The 12,359-nt window shown below is 37.9% G+C and overlaps 3 protein-coding genes across 4 annotated transcripts in view; 1 reads left to right on the forward strand and 2 right to left on the reverse strand.

The window, feature by feature from the left end:
* The first annotated feature begins 60 nt into the window (after positions 1-60).
* Positions 61-3,485, forward strand: LOC135088037 (la protein homolog). Of its 2 annotated transcripts, none has more exons than XM_063982918.1 (7): positions 61-223; positions 303-424; positions 805-971; positions 1,447-1,707; positions 2,070-2,213; positions 2,652-2,754; positions 2,883-3,485. In XM_063982918.1, exons 2-7 carry the CDS (start codon positions 313-315, stop codon positions 3,215-3,217), a joined length of 1,122 nt encoding a protein of 373 aa, XP_063838988.1. In that variant the 5' UTR covers positions 61-223; positions 303-312; the 3' UTR covers positions 3,218-3,485. The 2 variants fall into 2 exon arrangements, with proteins under 2 accessions (XP_063838988.1, XP_063838987.1); XM_063982917.1 differs by having other exon boundaries at positions 62-213.
* A 448-nt stretch (positions 3,486-3,933) lies between these two features.
* LOC135088036 (uncharacterized) lies at positions 3,934-5,360 on the reverse strand. Its single transcript, XM_063982916.1, has one exon. The coding sequence runs from the start codon at positions 5,226-5,228 to the stop codon at positions 3,957-3,959; it is 1,272 nt and encodes a 423-aa protein (XP_063838986.1). The 5' UTR covers positions 5,229-5,360; the 3' UTR covers positions 3,934-3,956.
* Positions 5,361-6,966: 1,606 nt separating this feature from the next.
* LOC135088061 (GTPase-activating protein skywalker) overlaps positions 6,967-12,359 on the reverse strand; it is a 116,419-nt gene continuing 111,026 nt past the window's right edge. Inside the window, exons 12-13 of the mRNA XM_063982947.1 lie at positions 11,362-11,496; positions 6,967-10,159 (exon numbers count right to left, since the gene is read on the reverse strand). Of these exons, the coding sequence (XP_063839017.1) occupies positions 10,018-10,159; positions 11,362-11,496 (277 nt within the window). The 3' untranslated portion in view covers positions 6,967-10,017. The remainder of the gene's footprint in view (positions 10,160-11,361; positions 11,497-12,359) is intronic.

A 12,359-nucleotide genomic window follows, 5' to 3' on the forward strand; every position in this document is an offset into this window, starting at 1 on the left:
TGTTTCTGAACGAAACGATAGAATTTGACATTTCCTCCCCTCCCACTTCTTCGTTCCTTTCGTTCGCGCCGGTCGCGTGGTGTAAAATTCTTCAATTTACAACACGTGTTGTTTTTGTGAAAATTTTGAATCAGCGACAGACGCAGTGCGGATTTTTAGTGTTATAACGCTGGAGGCACACTCTTCTCTTTATCTTATCGTATTTTGATTCCCGTGAGTATTCGTGAGTGACTTTGCGCACCTATCAACATGTCTCGTATTTTGAGCGTGTTTATTTTATGGGCTGTGTTGGTTATTTTCAGCGAAGCCAACATGACTGAGGAGAAAGAAGTAGCCGTGGAGAACGGCCAAGAAAATAAGGAGACTAAAGAAGTGGACAGCGAATTGGAGAGCGCCATAATCCGGCAAGTGGAGTACTACTTCAGTGAGTAAATCAATACTTTTTTATTTATGTTTCATTTATTGCTCCGTTCCAGATTCGGCAGTTAGTTTACATTGTATCATCATAACCTATACAATATGAGTCAGTAACACTGTATGCTTTGATAGAAGCATACTGTGTTACTAATGAAATGGTATTATTACAACATAATTTTGTGACTACATACTATATCCTTTCTTTATTTATCAATGCAATTTCCACTTATTATTTCTTATCATGTATAAAAGACTACAAAAGAAATGAGCTACTTTTAAAAATTGTAACATAAAATAATTGGGAAAACACCATCTTATTTATTAAATATTTACTAAAGTCTCTAACCTATTTTGTATGAGTATAAAATCACTATATTCTGTTTCCAGGTGATGCCAATTTGCCGCGTGACAAGTTCCTGCGGGAGCAGGTCAAGCTGGACGATGGCTGGGTGCCGCTGGACGTGCTCACCAGATTCAACCGTCTCGCCAAACTGTCCACCGACACAGATCTCATAGCCAACGTCTTGAACAACTCTACCTCAGGGCTCTTGGAGGTAAATATTGAAATTTGGTCCTTTTCACAATAATGACTAACACCCACTAGCTGTCAGTATCTGATCTGACAGAAATATTAGCACAGCACATTCAGGATGCTGATGGGGCTGCGACGATACTGCAGTGCATCAGGGATGCTGGCAGAAGCTCGAGTAGATAGCTTTTTTAGAAAGCTTACGGCGTCCCTGATCCACCATGTGCGTGGCAGCTCCAACAGCCTCCTGCAGAGTGTCGCGGCGAGGTTGGACGTGGATAGTGCCATTATGCAGCACTGGACACGTGTCCATCTTACTAAAGACACCAAATTGTCATTATTTAATTATGTATAGGTTAATTTACTAATCATAGTTTATAAGACCTTTGTACTACATAACACTTTTATGGGCTATGCCTGAAATAAATACCTTTTATTTTATTTATTTATTTTATTCTATTATGAAGAAATAATCCAGTTATAAACTATTGATTTATTAGGTTTCAGAGGACAACAAGAAAATTCGTCGTAACCCTGAGCTTCCCATCCCAGAGATGAACGAAGAGCGTCGCAAGGAGATGACAGCTCGTACAATTTACGCTAAAGGTTTTCCCAAAGAAGCCCTTCTGGACGACATTCTGAAGTATTTCAAGCAGTTCGAAGAAGTAGAGAATGTTATCATGAGGAAATATCTGGAGAGGTCTACCAAACGTCGCCTCTTTAAGGGATCTGTGTTTGCCACATTCAAAACTAAAGATCAGGTAATTTGTACAATGAAGTTTTCTTAGGCTGGGTTGCATCATCTTACTTTAACTTTGACAAACGTCAATAATCTGTCAAACTCCATACAAAAACCACCGGTTATCGTTATAATTTTTTAAAGTTTGGTGGTGCAACTCAGCCTTAGTCTACTTCTGTTATAATTTGTAGCAACTTTACTTCACACATGGAAATTAATTGAGCCGAGCAGAATCCATGCCTACACTACCTCTGTTATTTATTTATTTGAACACCAACAAGGTTACATTGAGGCTTCACAAAAGTAACTATAAAAAATGACACTTGTTAAATGCAAACTTATGAACTATCAATGATACAACTTTTTCTTAATCTTCATTTTCAGGCTACTAAGTTCATGGAGACAAAGGATTTGAAATATGAAGAGACTCCGTTGATCACCTTCTGGCAAGACGAATATCTGCAGCAGAAGCAGGAGGAATACCAGGCCAAGAAGGACAAGCGCGATAAGAAACACAAGGACAAAGAAGTAATTAAAAAGTAGTTTTTTACAATAACGTCCCGAATGGTACCCAAAATCTAAATTCAATGTGTATCCAGCTGTATTTCTACTTGGGGAGCAGGTCATTGGTGTATTTTGTGGAATAAATGTTGTAATGTGAATTCCAAGATTATTGTTATTCTTACGATACGAAATTTAAATATGCAGCTGAAGTTGAGTAGGTATTGCTTGTGACAATCCAATGTTGAAACAAGATAATGATAAGTTCTATGGTTTCTACTTACTAATCCTAACTAAGAACATCATATTATATCTTTACAAAGTGCTCAAAAATATCATTACATGTGCATATTGTATGAAATGTGTAAAGTTATATTTGAATACTTTCACTGATTAGATATTTATGATGTTGAGACATAAGTATAATAATTATATTAAGTAATGTTTCTTGATTTCTTTCCTAAGGAAAAAGATGATTTCAAGTTGCCAACGGGAACAGTGTTCCACTTCAGTGAGGGTGCAGACACCATGAAGAGAGAAGATGTAAAAGAAGCTTTGGTGAAATTAGGTATGTAAAAATGGAACTAACATTCTCAGTCTTAACTCTGTATCTTTTTTTATTTTCTCTTCTATAATATTAGCTATCTTAGAAAACATACAAAATGTTTATTTCTAACTAATTATTTTGTCATACAGGTGCTGAAGTAGCATACATCGACTTCAAAGTAGGCGATACCGAAGGTTGGGTACGTTTAGCTAAGGAGAATTCTGCAAAAGAAATTGCAGAGAAAATTACTGATGGCAAGATCAAAATAGGAGAAAAGGATGTTGTATTCAAGATTTTGGAAGGTGATGAGGAAACAGAGTACCTAACAAAAACTGTTGAAGAAATGGTAAAACGGCGCAAGAATCAGAAAAACAATAGCAGGCAAAATAAGGGCAAGAACAAGGGAGGCTACAAACAAGGAAGGAAGCGTCGACAGGATCAGAATGACGATGGACCCCCGTCTAAAGTGAAGGCTGATAGTTAGTCATAGTTATAAGCTAAAATATTTTTTACAAATTATAAAGTACAGCTAATTTCTTATAGACTGTACTATTGTTACATGTAAGACATTTGTTTATCTACTTGACCCATGGAAATGTCATTAAACTTAATCCTGCATCAGCAACTAAATTTTTTCTACTAGTAATGTAGATCTATGTTTTTTGCCTAATAATGTATGGTTACTATAGGATGAAAGGAAACTAGGTAGCCTTTTCATCATGATGTTGATTAAAGTTTATTGTCAAATAAAACGTCTTTTTTTCCCTACAGTATAAATAACCCATAATACATTAATTCCAGTAGATAGCAATTTATATCTTGAACGCAAACAGCAAGAATACATAAGAAATTACTATTTAATCCTAGTGGCTAGTTAGTGACACTGCACTTAACATCAGTTTTATTCAATACAATCAAATAGGTATTTTAAAGCGAAATTGCGTGACGCGTTCGTCTGTTCGCGATTAAGTCCAAACCTACTGAACGGATTTGCATGCGGTTTTCACCAATGAAGGTATCCGTATTAATTTTTCGATATGCGTACGATATTCTCGCAGGAATAGCTAGTGGGTGTACAATAAACCTATCTTATGGGCCATACATAATCCTTAACTAGCCATAGGCGTCTTATCATTTGAAAATGTACCTCACTCTAAATCTAAATAAAGGTGATCCTATTAAAAGAAATGACTACATTAATTTGTTCAATTTAAAAATATTTATTACACATCTACATGCTCTTTTAATCTGGTTCTGTAGCTGGCTGTCCTTTTAGAAACATTTGATAGCAGTTCCTTATCTTCTAAACCACCTAGTATGTTTTCATAGTCTTCTTTACTGGCATCCAAAACAGTGCTCAAGTTACTCTCTGAGCAATGCAACATGTACCCACAAAGCAAGTTACTTAGTGGTGCTTTAATCTTCTTCAGAAATTCATCTCTGTCAGCGTGATCCTCTTCAAAATCACCTCCACCATTTTGGTGATCCTTTAAAGTGCAAATAGCAGTCCACATACAATAACTAGGTATAAAAAATGTGCTCGGCTCACAAATCTCATTGAGCTGTACAGTGTTAACTATTGTGTTAGTAGAATCAATTATATCAACCAAGTCTGTATCCATTTCCTTCTGGTTCAGGAACTTATCTTCATAGTAAAGAAGAATGTGGTTGATCATAGTTGCTAAACATTCTTTGTTTTCATTGTATAATTCCAGGGATTTGTCGAAACCTATCAGAACCAGAGTTACCTGCATACTTACTACAGATACTCTCTCTAGCTCGTCTCTTTCACACAATGTTTTTTGATTATCAATAACTTCTGTGCAGGCAGTTGTCAGAGCTTCCAGTGCATCTTTATTTACGAAATGTGTAAAAAATCTAGTCCTAGTTTTTTCAGCGTTTAGGTATGTGCAAACAGTGTTGAAGTTCTCTAAAACTGTGATTAGTAATTCCTTATTGGAGGAATTCTTTAACATGAAATAGAGTGCTTCAGAATAGGCTAGAGATTCGAAGAAGCCCATCCATATGACTAAATCTTCATCCTCCGCCAGAAACAGTGCTGAATTGATCAGACGTAGCAACTGCACAAGTATTAGACTATCGTCGGTCTTGATATATTCCAGTAGGTTCTTGATAAACGAGTCCATTTTTAGAAGCGTACTAGTTGTTTCTTTATGGCAGCACATATTCCCAACGATGCCCACCATAATTTCGATGATCCGAGGAGAATCAATGATGGGCAAAGCGAAGTTGAATAGATTTAACACGTCGTGTTTTAACAGAAAGAGGACCACGTCACGCTCGGCAGTCATGTCCCACAGCAAGCATAAGTCTTCTTCAAAGGGCTTCTCCCGAAATTCGTCTTTTAGGGAATCCAAATTGGCCAGTTTCAGCAATATTTTCAAAACAAAGCGCTCACTGTAAGCGGTGTCACCAATTACGTCCCCAGCTGGAGCAACTTCGTCCTCCACGACAGATTCTTCTTCGGGCTTCATGATCAGAATTTTAATTGTTTTGTGAACTGTTGATGACTTATTTTAGTTACTTTCAATTTTTTTCCGGCATGATACAAAATACGATTCGATTCGAGCAACAAAACATTTTTTCAGTGTTGCCAGTCGGGTCTTGTCAGAAATTACCAGAAATGTAAAAAAATGTAACCTTTTTGAATAAAAAGTAACCTTCATACCGGGGGGGGGGGGGGGGGGGGGGGTGCGGAGCGATTGTGTAAGGTTGTTCATGGATGGAAAATGAATACAATAATTGATCATCAAATCGTTTACCTAAATTAATTCGAAATTTCGACCATTCCATGAAGACCGAAAGTGACCGGTCGTATTCTCGAAAAACATTCGCTAGGTCATATTATCGAAAAACATTCGCTAAAACTCAATAACAAATAATAAATCAAATTCATGTTTAAATGCAGTTTATGACATAATTTTTAAATTGTCACTATTAATATTTTTTACTGAATAACCTGTAAAACTTAATTCTACAATTTCTGAAAAATCACCTAAAAGTAACCTTTTCATTAGTGTAACCTAAAAGTAACCAATGCAGTTCAAAAGTAACCTAAAAGGTTACAAAAGTAACCTTCTGGCAACACTGCATTTTTTTCTAAAACACAAATTGACAGCCTCAAAAACGTCAATGTCATTGTCAAAATTGACTTTTTTTTTTTTCTTTTTTACGGCATTGTCATGGATAACTTGGCCTACGTGCAGCTCGCGCAACGAGTTGCAACACTACTTAACTCTCGCTTCGCGACCTTTAAGACTAGGCGCAGACCATCGATTTTTAGTTGGCCGATAGTTGTTCCCGATTTTAAATTTATGAAGAATCGGCCAAATCGAATCGGCGTAATGTGCGCACTTCCATACATGCCCATACTGATCAACTGCCCGACTAAACTATCGGCCGACAAAAAAATCAATGGTCTGCGCCACAGATATGGATTAGAGGTCTGCGCATAGGCTAATTGATACTGTCTGTTGTAGCTGGTAATACAAGAAGTAATCTCTAGGAAGCTGTGGGTCTAGACAAAGTGCAAATTATAATCGCAAACCAGTCGATAAATGGTCGAAAAGCCCCTTTTTTGTATGGAGTTTTGACTGATTCGATTTTCGATTTGATCAAAAAGTGCGTTTTGTCTAGGGGGGCTGCTCTGGGACCAATGTCACCAGTTTTTTTGAAGCGTAATATCATTATTCATAGTTCAGGATTCATCTCCAGATAAGCAAGCTATCAGCAAGGCCAACGAAATCATAACCAAACTACTAAAAATTTGTAATGTGTAGTAAAAATGCTTGAGCACTAGCGTGCAGTACCTCTAGTAGGAAAAACTTTCGAGTTCGTTTCGTTGCGTATTCAAAGTGTCATCGAAAAATTTTGTATGAAAAATTAAACAGCGCCCCCTATATTATAGCCGCCCTAGGGGGCGCTGTTTAATTTTTCATACAAAATTTTTCGATGACACTTTGAATACGCAACGAAACGAACTCGAAAGTTTTTCCTACTAGAGGTACAGGTTGCGTGGGGAATTGTTGAGTTGTAAATTTGTGTTCAATCAATGTTTAATAAGTTCCTTTTCTTTCTGTTCTGTTCTTTGGTGTGCAATAAAGAGTATTTATTATTATTATTTAATAAGCTTAAGATTTAATAAAATTACACAGAATATTCTGCCCTCCCATTAACGAACACCAGTCATGATGATAAGAAAAAAAACGACAATTTGTATACAGGATTATATATTTTGTAGACATTATAAAGCAACATTTACATTACCATAAACGAGTTGCACCGCCACTGCGGCGGCCTAAACCTACTCGAATGTAACAGTACACTGTAACAAAACAAAGCTCGCGCTCCATATGCTCTCACATAAAAAAACATACACCACAAATACTGAAAGGGAGAATGGAGATTAATAACTGTATTATTTTACATTAAATGTACTTATACACTAACTAACCACGAGCCTACTTGTTCCTTGAGCGGAACTAAATCGCACATTTTATTTTAAATATCGATTCGTAAATATTTAGATATAATTATATCGTTAGAGATAAAAAAACAGGATAAAGACTAGACTTTACACTGATCAACGACGAATTGGCTAACAGCAACATATCGCGAGTGGCGCCGCTCTGCGGACGGCGGACGGAACTAAGCTAACGAACGCCGATGCCACGTCACACGCGGTTGGCAAACACAACCGCCTTAATAATACATAATAGTCAATTAACGCATCGGGCGATAGTCTTCCCTCCGCCCGCACAAAGACGCTAGTTAACGTACATAAAATATTACATGTTACCTACTCAATAAATTACATAAATTATCTGAATTTAAAACAAGTCTTAGGCTTTTGATAAACATATTGTTTGTAGTACCATGACAAATCCCATTTTCACTACATTCAAACGTCGATGCGCACTGGACCGACGCGACGGCGCGATGCAGCGCGCAGCGACCTAACTCAAATATTTACAAAACAAAATAATAATAAAAGTAGGCAGAATAAGCCGCGGGTGATATGAACGCAGGTCGACCCCTTTGTACCAACAGGGATATGTATCTTGTAAAAGTTGTGACTTTGTATCGATAATTTGCATTGCGAACGCCTAAATTACATAACACTCGTTTTGCCATTCTATACATAAATAGCCAATCATAATCCTCAAAAAAATTCATCCACTACCGCTTCGTCAAATTTTTGATGTAAATTAATAATACACAATGTGCGTGTACGTAAAATTAAATTTAAAATTAAAAGTTATAAAAAAATGAAATTGCAATACTTTAGACAGGCCATACCAACCAATTTATATCCAATAATATAGGTCCAATTTTGGCACATAACCTTCGAATACGCGTTAAATAATACTATGAACTGCAAATGGCAGTGTTATAATCACCGACATATTACAAAGACGGCGCGCACGCAGGCTACTAAGGTTCAGCTACGTTGACTTATCTGGGCGACAATCGGTTGATATAAGTTCTAATAATTGCGTTGAGTAAACGTAGAAAATACACCAGTTTACCGTACGTGTGCAGCCGCCTTTTTAGAGGGGATTAATGAAGAAAGTCAATCAGTCAATCGATTACCTACTTTTAAAGTTTATTCATGTCAAATACCTCGATTTTGTCACTAAACATTTGAGTGACTGTTCGGATTAATGATATTAAGTGGCGTGAAGGTATCGACAAAAATAAACTTTAAAAGAGCAACTATTTTGGAAAGAAATAAAAATATTGGACAAAAAATGACTCCCCAATAACCCCCATTTGCCTCCCTGTTAGATATGTTCGACAAATATGGATAAAAAACGTGTGCGTTCTAGTTCTTATACAAAACATGCGACGGTGATATAAACCTTAACGATCGAACATACGAACAGAAAAGCAAGGCTCTCTACAATTAATTTCTTTGGTATATTTTTGTGAGCAACGACAAGTGATTACAGTTTGAGTATATTATTACATTTATATATCTAAAAGCGACAATGATATTTCATATGATACCGAAATACTGACGTTTGGACCAATTAACAGTGCCAATATTGGTTGTTCCATTTTGAATGCGTTTTGTTTTTTTCGGAAAGAAACAAGGCGCATTGTCTATGGCGTAGTCTATGCCCGCACCCGCCAGCCTTCTGAGTCCAAACGAGACGAACAGAGGTTGTAATGGATGTTTCGCGGCGACCGAGTGCGTCGGGCAGGCCCGAGTCACTGGAATGTTCACACGACGCCGGCGAAACAACTTCACCGCACGGCTAGGCCCCACAGATACATATTGCTTTCATATAAGCGTATTAAATCCATCAAGAGTAGGTACGATACACTCAATTTGTACTTACACTCAGACATCTAAACACGAGTAAATATACATCGAAACAACCTACTTTCCCCGTCTTCGTTGTCTTAAAAGGACAGCTATGTTCACATCGATAGGATAGCTACGGGGCCACACACAGAGATTTACGATTCGTAGAATAAATATAGGAATACAACTACACAGTCTGTTAACGGCAAGGGACTATCAATACATCGAATAAAGTTTTCACTGTCATACGTAATTTTCGCGAGAGTATACAATTACATGAGTTTGCAACAAAAATATTGCATCGGCTAAGTAGAAAGACACTTGGAGAGTGCGTTTTTTTGTTTATTTCGTAAAAATACAATATGATTATTTCGATGTTCACGGATTGGATAGGTCGCGAAAATGGCGGCGAATATTCCGGAGTCTCGACCGGCTCGCGCAGCGGCCCCGATCACAACATTATCACACTCGGGGATATGACACCATGTAACAAAAGTAACAGTACAACATCCCGATTACAAACGATTTTCACCCATCTGCTTTCCTAATAAAGGCTTTTCAACTGAAAATACTGTCAATACCATAATCGTGTTTAAAAACAAAATTCAAAATAATGTATTCTTTGCATATTTCTGAACTTATTTCCTCAGTAAATTTTACATCATTGTAAATTATAATCAAAACTCTGCAACAGGGATACTTCGTCTATGTAAAACCATAGATAATCCCTAACATCGTGTTGCCAGGTACAATAAATAAAGTACAAAAGTCTTCCGATTAGAATTCTTTGAGAAAACAGTAAAGCAATAAGAAATGAACACATTGATTTCAAATTTGGCTTAATCGGAGGTGTTCCACTGCAAATGCCTTTTAAAAAAAGCACATGGGTGTCAACCGTAGGGATGTGGCACTCAAATCACGTTGATATCGAGATTATATCACTCCGTGGACGCTCATGCGCCGGAGAAACCGTATACCTCCAACACTCGTATCTCGAAGTCACCGCTGGGGCACAGAGGCGGGTTGTTGAAGGTGGAGCAGCGGTCAGTCTTGCCGAACCTTATGTTCTCGTCCATCCAGATCGCTTGCCCGTCACTGGAAGATGATAATTACTATGTTATTGGCAAATTCGAAGTCTTCACAACCATACTGGAGTAGTCTGTGGGACTAGCGTCAGATCGTATCGCATCGTACTCTATTGGTTCTATTCGAGATTCGTAGCGTTGTCTCACTTTTACTTTTCGAGTCCTTTACCGAGCAAGAGCGAGACAATACTATACAAACTTTCAAGTTGCTATTAAGGTGGCCATCCACTAACTTGCGAATATCGTACGCTCCTCTCTCCTGCAACTGCTCTAGAGATTTGCTCATAAATTACACGCACGACTTGAATTGCGTAGGTTTGTCAAGAAAGTGGATATCCACCTTAAAAGTGTTTGTCAACTTGTTTCATACATCCTTTATGTTAAAAGGGGTGATAAGATCTGAGACCAGTTTCCCAAACTACAGTATGGTCGCAGTTCAAGGTTTAGCAAATGGGAGAACGTCACATAAAACAACGTGTATTAGATAAATTAGAGCAAAATGTACAGTAAAACAAAACACAAATCAAAATTCTTTAAAACAGTCAAGTATCATAGTAGGTTATATTTGCTGAAAAGTTAAAAATGAGTAGGAATGACATCACGTCGTGACGTCAGCTAACACGATTCGTGACAGTTCTAACATCACATAAGTCATTTTTGGAGGTTTTGTCATGCCAATCGCTCGATGCTCAACCCATCAAAAGACAAGTTTCGAGGTCATAAGTTAAAAAAAGGATTTCCATTGTTCTTTATCTGTTTACGTGATGTTAGAACTAAGGCCCAGAACAGACGGTGAAACGCAACTGCAACGAAACTGCAACTTTCTGATCATTCTGATGAATGAAACTGAAACTTGAAAGTTTCAAACTGGTTATGGCAGAAACTTACATGCAACACAAAAGTAACTAGCAGTTGCAGTTTCGTTGCAGTTGCGTTTCACCGTCTGTTTTGGGCCTAAGATATAGCATCATTTAGTTAAGTGCTCGCCAGCGAAGCTCCACGCTTCGTGATTCACACAAACACCACACGACATACCCCCCGCCGATGGTGACCATAGTGTTATCGGCCGCCATGAACAGTGACCTCGCGTGAGGGGTGCGAGGATCCTCGTCTTCTTGGAGACATCCCACCCAGGGGTACTTAGCTCGGACCGGGTGGAGGCTGCAAGTGGGAAGGTAATAATAAACTAGTGGGAATAAAATAATGACTGACCCGCCGCCGATGGTGATCATCTTGGAATCAGCCGCCATGAAGAGTTCGGAGCCGTGGGATAAGCGGGTGTCTTCGCCCTTACTGTCTGGAGCGGCGACGCCCACCCATGGATATTTCGCGCGCTCCGGGTAAAGGCTGCAAGCGAATCACGTTGGGACACTGCTCGGTTGTGCTGTTAGCGGTTCGTTAGTGATGTGCTTTGCTCCAGATTTGGTGGTGTCATATTTTGATGACATACATTGATGACATGATACTTTTTTGGACCCAACGAAACAACGATCTAAATTTGTTTCAAAAGCAAGCAGAGATTAACGCCCGTATTCACAAACATTACTATGAGGTCTCACAGTGCACGTGGACGCACAGGGTGACACACGAACCAATCACAGAGCTCTATTCAACGCTGTGCGTTCGATTTGCTGCTTCACTTAGGCAAGCATCGTTTGTAAATACGGGCGTAAGACCTTTGATTGACAGATTTCAGTCTAAATTTTAGACAGTCAATTGCAAGGCATAGTCAATGCTTGATTTTTGAGTTTAGACTTTAGAGCGTCATTTCGTAAATTGGAGCTGAAGGCTGTACAATTATTTTTTTACTGAATTTGGAACATAGTACAGGGTTAATTCTATTAATTATGTATAAAATCATAAAAAACATTATGAATGACGAACTAAGTAATGTAAGATTCAGGTTCATTAAAAAACCAAAGCATGACGTGAAGATAAGTTATGTACTTTAAAAATGGTCTCACATTTTTAAATCAACAAACCGCAAACAGCACAAACAATATTGTATACAGAATGACGTATACATTATAATCGATAAAATTGAAATATTAATTGTCATGCACAAAAAGATAAAAATAAAAACAACAAACAAAATAATAAATTAACTACACTCAACATCAAATAAATCGCACCTTCTGCGACGCGAACTTTCAAGATTTTCTTTTGACACAATCATGGTGCCCCAACAATATTGGTGTTATTTGAAAGCC

This window comes from Ostrinia nubilalis, chromosome 3 (assembly GCF_963855985.1).
Source record: "Ostrinia nubilalis chromosome 3, ilOstNubi1.1, whole genome shotgun sequence".
NCBI classification, from domain to species: domain Eukaryota; kingdom Metazoa; phylum Arthropoda; class Insecta; order Lepidoptera; family Crambidae; genus Ostrinia; species Ostrinia nubilalis.